We start from the raw sequence: 17,582 nt of genomic DNA, 5'->3' as shown, positions 1-17,582 counted from the left end.
AGTGCGTAGTTACCAGTCGGACTTATACTCAATGAAGCATTCACATATTTCTGCTTCAAATAAAGTCACAAACTAAACATATTCACCAATCAAGGCATGATATATACCACAATGACATGCAGCAAAATTATAATACATTATCTCAACTAACAAGATATGGCCAAAGGACATAAATGCAGCAAATGTTCTTTTGGTAATATATTTAAAGGTGTCAAGATGCCACATTACCGGACATTCAGATTAGATGTATGTGTTGTGGGGGACAGGGGGACACACAATTTTTTGGCAGCCATGTGCGCATGCGCACACTCACACACACACATGCGCGAGGCTTCGCAGGCTCAATCCAGCACTAAATGCAGCTCAACTCTGCCTGTCTCGCCGGGTTAACCTACAGCCCCACCTGGACTGACCAGACACTAGCGCTGCTTCTCTGCGCTGGCCATATTTCCCACAAGCCCAGGCAGGTTAACCTGGCGGGACAGGCAGAGTTGAGCTGGGTTTAGCGCTGCTTCTCTGCGCTGGCTGTGTGCCTGGGGGTACAGCTCCTGTCTGACTCCCGACCTCTCTGGCCACCCGTTGGGGGGGGGGCACTCGGGTGGGGACGGGACAGCGCCGGAGAGTCGGGATCGATCCTGGCTGTGGATGAGGCGCAGGTCTGTGCCGAAGAAAGGAAGAGGCAGAGACAGTGGGCTGTGGGAGAGCTGGGAAGGGGAGCGGAAGGAGGGAGAAAGCAAGGACTACCTGAAATTGGAGAAGTCAATGTTCATACCGCTGGGGTGTAAAGTACGCAAGTGACGTATGAGGTGCTGCTCCTCCATTTGTGGTGGGACTGACTCTGGCCATGGAGGAGGCCCAGGCCAGAAAGGTCAGATGGGAGGGAGGGGGAGTTGAAGATCTGAGCCACCGGGAGATCGGTTTGTTAATGCAAACTACAGAGGTGGTGGACGAAGCGATCGCCAAGCCTGCGCTTGGTCTCACCAATGTAGAGCAGTTGACACCTAGAGCAGCAGATGCAATAGATGAGGTTGGAGGAGGTGCAGGTGAACCTCTGCCTCACCTGGAAAGACTGCTTAGTCTGGATGGAGTCGAGGGGGAGGTAAAGCGACAAGTGTAGTATTTCCTGCGGTTGCAAGGGAAAGTATCAGGGGAGGGGGTGGTTTGGGTGGGAAGGGATGAATTTACCAGGGAGTTGTGGAGGGAGCGGTCTCTGCGGAAAGCCAAAAGGGGAGGAGATGGGAAGATGTGGGCAGTGGTGGGATCCTGTTGGAGGTGGCGAAAATGTCGGAGGATTATCTGTTGTATGTGGCGGCTGGTAGGTGAGGACAAGGTGATCTCTGGTGAGTCCCCTTCATGGTCGCGAGGAGTTCCCGCATTCTGGGAACTAGTAGCGGCCTCAGTATGGTCACCGCAAATTTTTCAACATGTTGAAAATTTTTCTGCGACCAAATATTGGTCGCCATGGAGAAAATCGATAATCCTGCAGGTGTAGTGGGGTCGCCATGTAGTTGTAGGTAGTCGAGTGTGACAAGCCCATTAAAATACTTTTTTATAGTCATTTGGATATGCAGAGAATGGGTGGATATGGGTTGTGTAGGTAGATGGCATCATGTTCGGCACAGACATTGTGGGTCAAAGGGCCTGTTCTTGTATTGTACTCTTCTATGTTCTATCTGCCATCTTTTATGGAGGTTGTTAGAGGGAAAATATGTCAACATCAATTTGAGCAAAGTCCCAGCAAAGCCTGCAATGGGGGTTAAAGGCCAAGAGCAAATTATCTTATTTCTCTTGAGGAGCAAAGAGCTGATCGAGGCTCATTTTAACAAGATGTTAAAGATATCCTTATCTAAACTGTTGTCTTGTGATCTCTGAGTAGTATATCTTGCATTGATTCACAATGACTTAATTCACATACACCCACACAACGGCCTTTTTAATTTGGGATAACTGTTGGACGTAATGAAGTAATGGGATTATTGAAGGATCCAATGTAATTTTATTCAACCTTTGCCAATATTTCAGGAGCGGGTCATTGATAATGCTGACCTGCTGCTTTATTAAAAGTTACATGAATTGATGCTTGATGCAGAATTGGAAACTCATGTGGTTTTGAAGCTGTTACCTGTTCAGCGTGCGGTGATATTTTAGTCACTGAATGGTGCTCTCTGAGATTTCCGGTTCCTGTTTTAAAACGGAATGCACTAATTTGAGGTGATTTCCTTTCCCTTGTATGTTTGTGGTAGTGGGTGCTGAGGGGTGATTAAAAATAGGACTTACAACATTGTTGAAACGAGCACAAAGTGGGTTTCAGCTATTGGAGGATCAACTCTGAACAAATCCTCTTTAAATTATTTTTTCCATTATGAAATGTGTGCACTCTAATGGGGTCTGGTCTCCAGTCAAGTGATTTGTGGAAGACATTGAAAGCTGTGTTTGGTTTAATCAAATGTCTTCTTTAACTGTGTGTCATAAGTGACAAAATACTTATGGTACCACTATTTTCATCTTTGAAGCTCATTTATAACTTTAAGTAAATCATGGGTTTTAAAATTCTCTTTTGTGCAAGATGCTGCTCATGTTGATTTTGATGTTTCAACTGTAGTTAACGTAACATTCATATCTGGACTATCTGAAGGGGTCATTTCCTGATCCGCTCTTCTGTTCTGCTCTTTATCAATTCATCCACAGTTGTTGGACTGGAATATTGGCACTTGCAGTCTTCCAAACTGTTCTCTTTAGTTGTTTGTGCTGAACTCAAGTAGTTTACCTGGGGCTTTCTAAATCTGTTGCCAGTCTTATGAGATAGTCCTTGGAACCATTTATCACCACAATTTCTCCTGTAATTCGTATTGCCCATTTCAAGATTCAAGAGAGTTTATTGTCATGTGTCCCAGATAGGACAATGAAATTCTTGCTTTGCTTCAACACAACATAATATAATAGGCATTTTCTACCAACCCATCTTAGCACATGCAGCTTATCTTGTGATTTCAACCTGTTTAGTAACTTTGTGAAGTTCACTCTGTTTCAATTACCTTTCTTCCACCTTCACTTTGAGATTCAACAAAATTAGGTTCGGATATGTTTGGGTCTTCTGTCCGTCGGTGTTGCTCCGGTAATGTTTTCTATCATTGGGACATGAGAAATAGAAATGTGAATAGGCCATTCAGCTACTTGTTCAGTCTTTCAATAAGATAATGGATGATGTTATAGATCAATGCCATTTTCTGGCGCAGATATATATATCTCAGTTCCTTAATATCTAGTAATCTCTTGGCCATTGGCCTGAGGTTATTTAGTGACTCTCCACAGTCTTCTTGAGGAGAGAATTCCAAAGATTCACTACCCACTGGATGAAGACATTTCATTCAGCCCTGAATGACTGACTCTTTTATTTTGAGTGTAACTTTTGATTCTAGTCAACCTGCATCTACCCTGTCAAGCTCTGTGACAATTTTGTACATTTCATTGATCAAAGCTCGGAAGTGTAAGCAATGCCGTCTCAACTTCCCACCATGGCAGATATCCCGTCACAAATTAATGTGGAGAATATTTGTAGTTCTTCAATACAATATACAAATATCCCTTGGGTAACAAGATTATACCTTTACACAATTTTCCAGGTAAACTTCACCCGGGGTATATATAACCCGGGGTGTATATATATAATTGAAGCAAAGTAGTGAATATGGCATTGATCTATAGTTCAGAATAAAATCTGTGAGTTGATACTTCATAGTAAGATTTAATATGCCCTGTATGACTTCTTTCTTCATTGCTTCTTTCTTCGTCTGTTGATTGATCTGTTTCCCCACATGAGGCTGAATGATTAGAAAAGGTGAAGTTTGATCTCATGTTATTTCATCAGTTGTTCTTTCATCAGTCATCTTTCTTTTACACTTAGCTCTTTCTTCAACAGTGTTTTGTCTCTTCTGCTGCCGCTAGAAAATCACCTTCTGTTGCCTGTAGGGTGTATCTACAAAGTGAATGATGCATGATCTATCACTGTATTAGCATCTTTGTACACTGGTCTTGATAATGCATGTGTTGTGACATTCTATTCAAATGCTCACTATTCAGTGGCATAATGTAATTGGCGTTAGGGTTGATCACAGCTGTATTTGTACGTTACCAATGTGAGAATTTGTATACAATGGTCAAGAAGCTTTTTGGTTGGTAACAAAAAATTATGAAATCTTAGGTTTCCAAGTATGATTAACTGTGCCTCCCTTTTTTTCTTTGTGTGGTTCCACTAGCTCTTTTTTAAAATCTTGATTTTGTTTAGCTGTTTTGTGGTACTGGGTATTCACTACTGGTAGAAATAATAACTGCATTGTTATTGCCAACCAATCCTTCTGCATTGAGCATTCAATGATCTAGAGATTAAGTGTTTGCCCATCTTATCTGTAGAGGGAACTTTTTTCATCAATTATACTTCCAAATTTTTGCATGTTCTTATGACATCGGGGTCAATTTTTTATGCCCAATTTTGTAATAACCATATGTTAAATTGGTGAGCAATCGATGCAGCACTAGTAACTTATAACTTATCAAGGATTTATGTTTTCTGGGACCAGGTAGTAGAATTTTAGGTACAGCATCCGAAGAATCCCAGGGAATTCTCATCTGTTGTGTTAATTGGCGTCTACGTTCCACCCGACGCTAATGCTAACACGGCTATGGATAGCACAACACATGTCCTCCATGGAAAGCTCGCGTCCTGATTCCATCATTATAGCCTTGGGCGACTTCAACCACAGCTGTCTAACTAAATAACTCCCTAACTACACTCAGCAAGTTACATGCCCGAGCAGAGAAAACAATATATTGGATCATTGTTACACTAACATCACTGACGCTTACCGTGCCTTTCCTCGTGCTCCATTGGACAGATCCAATCATGTAATGCTGCTGCTCATCCCTGCAAACAAACAAAAACTGAAATCCTTCAAGCCCAAAACAATAACCGTTAAGTCCTGGTCAGAGGATGTCATCGAAACGTTAAGGGGATGTTTTGAATGCACTGACTGGGACCTCTTCCTCGACGCATCCGGCAACAACATCGACGTGTACACTGACGTGGTGACGTCATACGTCCGCTACTATGAAGAACTGTGCGTCCCCTACAAAACTGTCACAATACCCAGTAATGGAAAACCCTGGTTCAACAAGGATATTCAACTTCTTCGCAAAAAGAAAAATGCAGCCTACACCAATGGAAACAGTGATCAGTACAAAACAGCAAAATATGGACTCAGGTCTACAATACGGAAAGCAAAGTCAGCTTATTCAAAGAAATTGGAACAACAATTCAAAACTCATAATTCAAGAGAAGTCTGGAAAAATCTACAGAAGATGACTGACTACAAAAAACGTCCTGTTCCCATCCCAGATGAGGATCCGGACTTACCGGAAAAACTGAACACTTTTTATGCACGCTTTGATAATGCCACCCCGCTATCTATGCCTCCCCCTCCACCTAACTCAGCACCATTCACCATCTCTGAGGAGGTAGTTAGGGCAGCCTTCAAAAATCTTAATAAAAGAAAAGCGGCAGGGCCAGACGACCTCAGCCCCGCTGCTCTCAACCACTGTGCAGCTCAGCTGGCTCCTGTGTTCACCTCCATCTTTAACACTTCCCTCGGCCAATGTAGAGTCCCGCAGTGTTTTAAATCATCCATTATCATCCCTGTGCCCTTGTCCTCCAAGGTGAGCTGTCTGAACGATTTTAGACCTGTTGCATTAACATCAGTCACCATTAAAGCCTTTGAGCACATAGTCCTCACCCATCTGAAAACACACACTGCCCCCATCATGGACCCTTTCCAATTTGCATACAGCGCCAACCGGTCTGTGGAGGATGCTATCAACTTAGCTCTTCACTATTCCCTACATCATCTGGAATCACCGAACACTTATGCACGCATTCTGTTTATAGACTTTAGCTCGGCCTTTAACACTATACACCCAATTAAGTCTTCAATAAACTGTTGGACATGAGCATTCACCCAGCCATGTGCCATTGGATTCTGCACTTTCTGACAAACAGACAGCAAAGAGTCAAGGTGGGTGAAAAACTCTCCAGCCCTCTGACTCTCAACACAGAAGCCCCTCAAGGGTGCATTCTGTCACTTCAGCTCTTCTCACTTTACATCAACAACCTCACATCCCAATGCACCTCAGTCAAATTTTTCAAATATGCAGATGACACAACAATAATTGGCCTCATCTCAGACAACAACGAATCACAATACCATCAAACAGTCGACAGCACAGTCAAATGGTGCGCAGACAACAACCTCCAGCTTAATACTTCAAAAACCTTAGAAATCATCATAGATTTCAGACGCAAACAAAACCCCAAACCATGTCCATGTCAACTCCCATCCCATAACCTCCACAAACTCATTTAAGTTTCTGGGCACCTATATCTGCAATAATCTAAAATGGCACATCAACGCAGACCACATCATCAAGAAAGGACAACAACGCCTATACTTCCTCAGACACCTCAAAAAGTTCAGAGTCCACAAACGCCTCCTGGTCTGTTTCTATCAATCCATCATTGAAAGCATCATCACCTCCTCAATCACAGTCTGGTACGGAAACACTGACAGTCACTCACTACACAGATTACAACGCATTGTCTCCAAGGCCTCCAGGATCACCAACTCCAGGTTCCCCTCAATCCATTCCATTTATCTCCAACGTACCTCAAAACGGGCAATAAAGATCATCTCGGACCCCTCCCATCCAGCAAACCACCCTTTCCAGTCTCTCCCTTCAGGGAGGCGCCTCGGGTCGCTACAAAATCCACCCGCTTTAAAAACAGTTTCTTCCCCTCAGCAATAAGAACACTCAATTCCCTCCAATAACAGACAATACTAGGACTTTTGATGTATACAGTGTCTTGTCTATGGTCTTTGTTTGTTCTTTTGCACTATGTATTGTTGGTGAGATTTGTGATTTGATTTGTGATGTGGTATGGATGCACTTTATTACTGTGTTGTTATTAGTGTTAATGTGACTAAAGCAGTGTACCATCATGTACTGAACCCAAATACCACCAACCCTGGTCGTGTGGCAAATAAAGATTCTATCTATCTATCTATTTTCTTCAAAACGATTTTTGCAAGGATGGAAGCAAACTGAAAACTAACTGATTGTGATGTTGGAAGCAAATCAACAATTGTCCTACCATGTAAAGTGGCAGCAGGGTATTGTGTGCATTGGTCACGTGATATAAAGTAGTATACATGAATTGAAGTAACTCACAACTATATAACTGGAGGGAGACAAAAATGCTGGAGAAACTGAACAGGTGAGGCAGCATCTATGGAGCGAAGGAAATAGGCGACGTTTCGGGTCGAGATGCTTCTTCAGACTCTGACGTTTTGGGTTGAGACCCTTCTTCAGACTTTATAATTGGAGGTCCGATTACACTCCATGTGGTGGCCTACTGAAAACTCTTCTGTGCTTCAAGGCATGGGGCTGCTGTTAGATGAGTTTAGCTGCCAAGTACACACTTCATAAAATGGTTATTTATTCTTCTTTCTCTTTCTGCTCTTCCCTTGGGATGCAGTGGGACAATCTGCAGGCTGATTAAGCCTCTGCTGGATTGCAAGTTCCATGCCCATGGGAAGGTTGAATAGGAAGGTTGAGTCTCTTGAGATTTTTTTTTTTAATTGTGATTTTGTGACTTCCCAGAATCTGCACATGGATGAATTGGGATTCCTCTAGCACCAGCCTGCTATGAGTATACCACCTGATATTGACATACAATTCAAATTTGGAGCTCTGTTCATTGTCCAAAAGTTGAGTTCTAACCCTGTATCTTATGGCTCGGAGATGGAAAACTGCCACTGTACCAAATGATCACGTGGGCTTTACTGAAATAGATGGAAATAAATTCCAGAAATGTTCTCATTTAAAACATAACAACATACTTAAAACGTACTTGTCAAGTTATAGTGTAAATACTTGGCTGTAGTATACAATATATTCTATTTTGGGGTGAACATCTGGTGTAGATACTCGTTTCCAGTATTGAATAGATGGCTGGGTGAAGGTAAAAGTAATAAAACTGAAGCCTGAGCAGGTTAATAAATCACCGAGATCTCACAGTCAGCTACAAATTCATAATGTTTTATGAAAGTTTACGTTTCCATCATCTGCAAGATTTTACTTTCCCATGATCAGTTCAAGTCTTACATATTTGCCTATCATTACTTTTATCTCTTTGTTGGTAGTATAGAACTGTGCAGAAATGATGGTACAACAACTTGGATTTAGGTTACACTTAATGTTGCTCGAGAGGCTGGTTATGACACATTAAATCCAACCTACCAAGCAAACTTGATCGACTGCAGTTCGTCTACCTCACAACTGGTCCACAGCTAAAGCCATCTACCTGGATCTACACTCATTGCTGGAAGGCCTGGATAAGAAGGCCATCTTCGTCAGACTCCTATTCATAAACTCGAGCTCTGCTTTCAATACTACGATCCCGACCAAGCTCATCTCAAAACTTGTGGAACATGAAGTCAGCACTCTCCTCTGCAACTGAATCCTCGACGTCCTGACCAACAAACCACAATCAGTGAGGATAGGTGTTAAATCATCCTCTACGATAATCCTCAACACTGGATCCCCACAATTATGGGTTCCCAGCCCCTACTGTGCTCCTTATGCACATTATTGTACAGTCAAATATCAATCCAACTCAATTTACAAGTTCACAGATGACACCACCATAGTAGGCCGTATATCAAATAATATTGAGATGGAGTACAGGAAGGAGATTGAGAACTTTATGACCTGGTGCCAAAACAACCACCTTTCCCCCAATGTCAGCAAGACAAAGGAGATTATGATTGACTTTGGGAAGTGAAGCAGTACACACACCCTTTGGTATACACTTCGGTATACATTGGCACCAAAGTAGAGATGATCAAAAGCTTCAAGTTTTTCGGAATAAATATCACCAACAATTTGTCCTTGACCAGCCGCATCAAAGCAATGGTTAAGAAAGCACACCAATGGCTCTCAGAAAATTTAGGAAGTTTGGCATGTCATCAACAACTTATACCAATGCGCTGTAAAAATCCTTTTATCGGGATGCATCACAGCATGGTAAATTACAGCTCCATCCAAGACCACAAGAAATTGCAGAGAGTTCTGGACATAGCCCAGACCATCACAGGAATCAACCTCCCTTCCATGGACTTCATCTACACTTCATACTGCCTCAGCAAGGTCATTAGCATAATCAAGAACCAGTTTCATCCCGGTCACTCGCTTTTCTCCCTTCTCCCATCAGGCAAGAGTTACCCAAGTTTAAAAACGCACACCTCCAGATTCAGGGACAGTTTCTTCCCAGCTGTTATCAGGCAACTGAACGTGTCCTAAGTGTGGTCCTGACCTCCCATCTACCTCATTGGGCGGTCATGGTGGCGCAGCGGTAGAGATGCTGCCTGACAGCGAATGCAGTGCCGGAGACCCAGGTTCGATCCCAACTACAGGCACTGTCTGTACGGAGTTTGTATGTTCTCCCCGTGACCTGTGTGGGTTTTCTCTGAGACCATGGGTTTCCTCCCACACTCCAAAGACATAAAGGTTTGTAGGTTAATTGGCTTGGTAAATGTGAAAATTGTTGTTAGCGGGAAGTGTTAATGTGCGGGGATTGCTGGTCGACGCGGACCCAGTGGGCCGAAGGGCCTGTTTCCGCGCTATAGTTCTACACTAAACTAATCTGAACTAACTTTAATCGGACTTTATTGGACTTTATTTTGCACTAAATGTTATACTCTTTATCCGGTATCTGTACACTAAATGACTTGATTATAATCATGCATGGTCCTTTCGTTGACTGAATAGCACGCACCAAAAAAAAAGCTTTTTACTGTTTGAGTTTAGTTTATTGTCTCGTGCACAAAGGTACAGTTAAACACTTTTGTTGTGTGCTAACCAGTCAGTAGAAAGACAATGCATGATTACAATCAAGCTATGCACAGTGTACAGATTCATGATAAAGGGAATAACATGAATCACTTTTAGTGAAAGATAAAGCCAGTAAAGCCTGATCAAAGGTAGTCTGAGGATCTCCAATGAGGTAAATAGCAGTTCAGGACTGCTCTCTATATGTTGATAGGATGGCCTGACAACAGCTGGGAAGCAACTGTCCCTGAATCTGGAGATGAGCATTTTCATACTTCTATACCTTTTGCCCGATGGGAGAGGGGAGAAGAGGGAATGACCAGGGTATGACTTGTCTTTGATTATGCTGGTGACCTTGCCGAAGTAGCGTGAGGTGAACTGGAGTCAAAGTCAGGGAGGTTGATTTGTGTGATGGTCGGGGATAGGAAGGAATACTTTATCCTAGGCACAGTAAAATTCTTTACTTGCATACCCAATGTATTCAAATAACAGCCACCTAAAGTGCTGACAAAGTGACAAAGCATGCCGGCTCCACCTTTTGTTCTCTTTCCCCCCCCCCACCCCCACCAATTCCTGCCCAAACCCCAACCCCCTCACAGTGGTCCCCAATGTTCTTCCCCTCCCTCCCTCATGCGGTCCCTCCACACCGGGTCCTCCATTGTTCTTCCCCCGTTCACGGTGGTCCTCCACGCTCTCATCGACCGTCGACCGCAGATCAACCCGCAAGGCGCCGTCGTGAGGCTTCACCGCTGCCGAGGCACCATCGTCACGAGGCTACACCGCTGCCGCCGCTTCACCACTGCAGAAGCCTCACCGCTGTCGTCGCCCCACTTCACACCTCCGTGGCGTCGACCTGGGCTTCGTTGGCTGCTCCGCCGATCTGGACTCCGACTCGCAAGGCCCAGCTCCTCCGTCTGACCCGCGAGGCCCAGCTCCTCCACCCGATCTGCGAGGCCCCGGTCGGGCCCCCACCCAGGCTTCTACGTGGCAATCTGGGAGACATCGGGATCGCAGCGCCTCGATAAAGGCTTCGATAAAGGGTCCACATTACAATAATAAATTGAACTAAATGTTGTGATTAAATGTCCCTGAGGTTTTACCAAATGTTATTGGACAGAGGTTAACGGTTGTCAAAAAGGAAAATATTACAATGAACATTGAAAGCTTACCATAGTAAATCCTTTGGAAAGAACCAAGAAGAAAATTTGGAAGATTTGCGGTTTGACTGGTTTACACCCTTACATCATTGGTAGAGTGGTGCAATCAGCATTTATGTGAAAGAATGCAGAAACATTTTGGGTATATTTTATTTTGCTTCTAGTGGTTATCATAGTCTTGGATTTGTACAGTACAGAAATAGCCCACCATATCCATGCCATCTTTTTGCCCATCTACCTAAACCGATTTGCCTGAATTTGGTGCATATCCTTCGATGCCTTGGCTATTTAAGAACTGATATAAATATCATAACATAACGATTGCATTTAACACCATCACCACCACCTCTGACAGCACAGTCCAGATATACACAATTCACTATGTAAAATAAACTTCCCCTCAAATCAGCTTTAAAATTCCTTTTACTCATCTTAAACCAATGCCCTCTTGTTTTTGATACACTTGGTAAGCTGTGGGAAAAGATTGTGATTTTTTACTCTATTTTTGTCCCATATAGTGTGTCAGCCATGACCTCCTTTGCTCCAGGGAAAACAAACCCAGCCTACCCAATCTTTTACCGTAATTAAAGTTTTCCAATCCAAGCCATATCTTGGTGAATCTCCACTGCACACTCTCGCGCAACCATATTCGTCCTGTAGCATGGCAACAGGATCTGTGCATAATTCTCCAAGTGTGGTCGAACCAGCATTTGGAAAGTTGCAACATAATGCATCAACTCTTACATTCTGTGCCCCACTCCATGAAGGCAAGCGTTCCATGTGCCTCCATCACCACCCCATCTACCAATGTTGTCACTTTCAGGGACCTCTGGACTTGAACCCCAAAGTTCTTCTATTCATCAACATTACTTTGTGACCTCCCATTTATGGTATATGTCCTACTACTAGTGCCTTCCCAAAATGAATAACTCTTACTTGGTGGGATTAAATTCCACCTGACAATGCTCTGCCCAACTTTCTATCTGATCTATTTCCTGCTTTAGCTTCAGTCAATCTTCCTTGCTATCCACATCATTTTGTGCCATCCACAAATTTACTAATCATATTTCCTACATTCACATCTGATCATAAATGAATATTACAAGCAACAAGGGTCCGAGCACCAATCTTCGTGGTACCACAATTGTCATAGACTTTTAATTGGAAAAGCATCCTTTCACCACTACCTTCTGTCTCTCAGCACCAAGCCAATTTTGGTTCCAATTAACAATGTCTCTGGATCCCATTTGCTTAAATCTTGAAATGGTTTATAATAAACTGTTGCAAGATGCTGACTCTGTTTCAGCGTATGCAGGCGTTTTCACATTTTGTTGTCGAAACAGAATGATGTTTGAAACAAATTCAAATCTGTACTGATGCCTGCAACCTGAAAATCATGAAATACATTCCAATCTGAAGAAAAATCTCTCATCGGCTCAATAATAAATTTGAATCCTCTGTGCATCTATTTCTCTGAAACAATTGCCTCTCATCCTAAAGGATATTGTTCACCTTGGTGCATGATTTATCAGGTTATGCTTAATTATGTCCTGGCTTTTAGTGAGCAGTACATGGGAGATATGCAGGAGTGTAAAGGGCCTGTCCCACTTGGCCGTCGTTTGCGCACCATTTACGCAACCTGGTAGCGTACTGGTAGCATGTGGGTAGCGCGGGACGGGTGCATGGAGTGGTGTGGAGTTGTGCGCTCCAGGATTTTGTTCTGGACGAAATCTTCGCGTGCCACCGGCCTGTCGCGTAAATGATGGTCAAGTGGGACACCCTGGCGCGGCGCAACGTTTCACCTCCAACAGCAGCAGAAGCAGGCAAGCGATCGCTGAGCTCGGCCTGGGGCTCACGGCCGTTGCGGATCCGGATCCGTCCCCACTTCTACTCCCAGAGCGGGGCCAAAATGATTGGAGATAGACACAAAATGCAGGAGTAACTCAGTGGGACCGGCAACATCTCTGGAGAGAAGCAATGGGTGACGTTTCGGGTCAAGACCCTTCTTCAGACTGAAGAAGAGTCTCGACTCGAAATATCATTAATTGCTTCTCTCCAGAGATGCTGCCGTTCCCACTGGGTTACTCCTGCATTTTGTGTCTATCTTCAAATGACGTCACATGTTCCAGACGGCTGTGCGTCAGTCACAACCGGCCTGTCACGTAAATGACGGCCCTTAAGTTGCTAATTGGCCTCTTTATTCATAGGATTGTGGTTAAAGTCTCACCCAGAGATCTGAATGCATGATCTAAACTGAAACTTTCAGAACAGCACCAAAGGGGACAGTATCTTGTCTTTCAAAACTTTAGAGATAAAAAAAGAGACAAAGTGCTGGAGTTACTCAGTAGGTCAAGCAACATCACCGGAGAACATGGATCAATGACGTTTTGGGTTGAGACCCTTCTTCAGTCCCAGAAGAGGTTGCTGCCTGACCCGATGAGTTACTCCAGCACTTTGTGTCTTTTTTTAATATACCAGCTTCTGCAATTTCTTGTTTCTACTGTTAAACTGAGACACGATTTTGAAGAGAATTGAAGTTCCTCTCCATGTTCTAGGCGTTGTTTAACTTTCAAAACATGCCCTACAAGAAACAAATGATCTGTTAATTTATTCATTGCTGTGTTATCAATGCAAATTTACTGAAGCTTTTCCAACATTACAACACTGGCAACATTTTCTGAAGCAATTATTTTCCTATAAAACCTTACTCGGGGGAGGTGGGAGTGATCCAAAGTCAACGGAAGATGGTATTTAAGTGCAAATATTTTCTTTCTCTCCTCCCTTTCCCTGCGAGGTTTGGGGACATGTGGGTGTGTGTGTGGGTTTGAGAGTGGTCGTGAAGGGAAGAATCTTGCAAATGCTGGAAATCTAAATTGTGTCAGCATATTGGCTCTTGACGCAGACATACGAGAAGGTGAACTATGATTTTAGAAATCGCCAAAAGCTTTTCAAAGTTGTTTTATTTAGATGAGAAATGTTGCTGGCTCTGTGAGCTACAGTGTTGGCCCAGAACTGGTATAAGATAAAGTATTGTTGCCAAATAGACTTAAAATTACTGAGGATTTGGACATAAAAAAATAAAGCAGAGGAGGAGCAGGAGATGCTATACTATGTTCCATTCTTTTTATGACATCCTTTTTATTATCCTTTCCAATGATAGGGTGACTTTACCTGGAACAGTATGTCTGGCCGCAGTGTTCGACTGAAACCAGTCCCTATTCAAAGCCTCTCAGAGCTGGAGAGAGTACGCCTTCAGGAAGTGGCTTTTTATCGGCTGCAGCAAGACTACGACTTGGGCTGCCAGGTTACAATTCCAAAAGGTAAGGATTTATTATTCCAGCTGGTTTCTCATAAATATTGCTGATCACTTTTTTTGTTCGTATTTTAAATTGTCACAACTTGTCACTTCAGAAATTCATCTGCTCAGTTTTTTAATGTAAGAAGGTGTGACTTTTATTGATATTGACCAGAAGGTTGCAATGTTATTTTCTCGGGTAGTCTTAGAATCTTAAGGGATTCAAAATTAATCTCGTGATCAACCAGGGGGAATAGCCATGAAAAGATGTGTGCATTTAAAAAATAAATTTCCATTGTTTATTAGTTATATAATAAAATATTGGCCGCATAAAAATAAAGGATAACCTCAGAGTAAATATCAAAGTAAGGAGGTAAGCCAGTCAATTGTACCGTGCATGAATGTATAAAGTGACAACATCCCTGGATAGGAATGGGTGACGTTTCAAGTCGAGACCCTTCTTCAGGCTGTGAATCAGGGGAGAGGGAGGCACAGAGATATGGAAGGGTAAGGTGTGAAAACAAGACATCAAAGGGGACAAAAATGTAGAATGATATTTAGGGGAAGGTGACAATGTCCACTGTCAGAGTGAGGCCCAAAGCAAATTGGAGGAACAGCACCTCATATTTTGCATGGGCAGCTTATAATAACCCAGCGATATGAATATTGACTTCTCTAACTTCAAGTAACCCTTGCTTTCCCTCTCCAATGCTCCCCCATCCTAGTTCTCCGGCCAATCTGGCTGTCCTCCTGATTATTTTTTTTATCTTTGTATGCTTTGTTGTCAGCTTCCCCAGGCTAACAATGATCCTTCAACATTTTCCTTCACCTTTGTCTGAGGTCTTGTTTTCACACCTTACCTTTCCATATCTATATGTCTCCCTCTCCCCTGAATCTCCATCTGAAGAAGGGTCTCATCCCGAAACGTCACCCATTCCTTCTATCCAGAGATGCTGTCTGTCCCACTGAGTTACTCCAGCATGTTGTGTCTATCTTTGGTGTAAACCAGCATCTGCATTTCCTTATTACATATATTTAAAGTTACCTTGTTTTTGCGGCCCCACAGGATAATCTGTAAATTTACAAGTACAAAAATGTTGCTCTTTTGCCTGCCTCCGTCTCCTCATTTGATCCTCTGTTATCCTTCGTCCCACTACTGAAAGTGCTGATTTATAAACTGAAGTAGTTTCACCAGTGCTGGAACAGTTCCAGTTCCCTGTTTGAGCTATTGTATATCTGAGTGTTGGCAATGAGTGTTGGCTGACAATAATGTGTATCACAGCCAGATTGTACCTGCCTTCCACACTGACCACATGTACTATTGAAGAGAACGCTCTGAGAATAATGCAGGCAGCTTTCAAACCTGACTGCATTAGCTACAGCCATACCAACAAAGTATTAGAGGTATTGAGCTCTGCTGGTTAGTCCTGTGGCCTCATCAATTTTTTAATGATTAGAATAATTCTCGGGACCGGTGGCACAGGAGACTGCTATTTGGGCCATCCAACTGCATTTTCCACTTTGCCTTGCAAACCTTTCTTTTCAGATTTCTATCCAATTTTCTTTTGAATTTGTAATTCAATCTTCTGTCATCCATTTAAGCAGGGTGTTTCAAATAATTTCTTCTGGTTTTTGTCAAGTTTTACCTGAACCTGTGCCCCCAGGTTACGGAACGTCTTGCCACTGAAAGCAACTTCCTGACATTACATGTTACTTGGACTATGGTGATTGCAGGTTAAAAACCACAAGGTGCCCTTAGACCTATTTACAATCCACTGTAATCTTGGTTTCTTATAATCTAGAGGCAAAACTCTATGAGTTAATGCCTTAAAAATTAAAAGCATTAGAAGTAGGATTGGGTTATAAAGCCCCTTCCGTTTGTCTCACTCTTCAATAGAAATGTAACAAATATCTCCACCATTCTCTTATATTTCTGATCTCCATCATTCTCTTATATTTCTAAAGACTAGCTATCTCAACCTTGAACAAACTTTGCATCTGTAGTTCTCCGAAACATATAATTCCAAAGGCTCACAATTCTGTGAGAGAAGAAATTCCTCCTCATCGCAGTCTTAAGTTTATCCTAATTTTATGCCTAGGGAGTGACAAATAAAAATATGAAATAAAAACTGAATAGTGGAAATAGCAAAGGAAGAAGCATCCAAAGACATGGAGATTGAGTTAAGCTTCAGGCCCGTGATCTTTCATTAGAACAGATGGAGGTTCTGATAATGTCAATGGCCTGAAATTTTGGCAGTGTATCTCTCCCCACAGTTACTAAACTGAATGCTGAGTATTACCATCAATATTTGTTTTTATTTTTGAATTCCATCGTGTTCAGTATTTGTTTCCAAATATGAGTATGTTTATTTGAGTTTGACACTGTATAATGAAAGACGTTAAAGTGTTGCTTTAAAAAAAAAATGTATGTTTTCCTTCTTGTAGAACCTTTTGTAGGCATTATTGGCCCTTGTTTGATATGAGATTTATTTCTGCTAGGACTGGAGTACATGCTTATTTTGGTTTCTTAATGTCCTTTCTTGTGACCTCAGTATTATAGAAGAATTCAGGACATTGCTTTTGCAGAATTACTAGTTTTATGGGAAGTGAGAATGGGAATGGTTTAGTTTGTTGATTATAATTTAAAAACAAATAAAAATAATGACTTTGGTGAAAAGCAATGCTTTTATTTGTTGTGAAGGCTGGTGGATGACATGCAAAATTGTCCAATCTGTAATGTTTTTAAGTGTTTCCCTTTATCAACTGTAGTCCATGGCAGTTGCACAGAGCCTTTAGAAGCAACAACCTAAGATGCCTCCGAGAAAAGTCAAGACTAAATTTAACATTTAGAGACTTAAAGCCACCTCTTATAGGAAGGCAGATAGTGGAAGATTTATGTGGAGTTCCGAGTCTGGGCTGAGAAATATGAACATCAGCAATTAATGATAAAGCAGATGAAATGCAAGAGGCTAGATTGATGAGGCAATGCGTATAACTCAGAAGAATGTAAACCTTCAAATTTACTTGGTTGAGAAGTATGATGTGAATGCAAGATGAGAATCTTGCAATCTTTCAAAAACTGAAATAATGGTGAATCATTTTGTCAATTTTAGTTTGAGTAGTCTAAATCCACAGTGCGGAATAAGAGTTGTCACGTTTATATCAATGTAATAGATTGCCCTTCGTAATCACCT

The 17,582-nt window shown here is 42.3% G+C and overlaps 1 protein-coding gene across 5 annotated transcripts in view; it reads left to right on the top strand.

Moving 5' to 3' along the window:
* The window catches only part of LOC129702860 (rho GTPase-activating protein 6-like), a 427,624-nt gene that overhangs the window by 308,370 nt on the left and 101,672 nt on the right, over positions 1-17,582 (top strand). For all 5 annotated transcript variants that reach the window (XM_055644897.1, XM_055644899.1, XM_055644901.1 and 2 more), the window contains one exon: positions 14,254-14,413. In XM_055644897.1, the coding sequence (XP_055500872.1) occupies positions 14,254-14,413 (160 nt within the window). The remainder of the gene's footprint in view (positions 1-14,253; positions 14,414-17,582) is intronic.

The sequence above is a fragment of the Leucoraja erinacea genome, chromosome 13 (assembly GCF_028641065.1).
Source record: "Leucoraja erinacea ecotype New England chromosome 13, Leri_hhj_1, whole genome shotgun sequence".
Lineage (NCBI taxonomy): Eukaryota > Metazoa > Chordata > Chondrichthyes > Rajiformes > Rajidae > Leucoraja > Leucoraja erinaceus.
The sequence above is the reverse complement of the archived record's forward strand: the minus strand, read 5'-3'. Positions and strand labels throughout refer to the sequence as shown.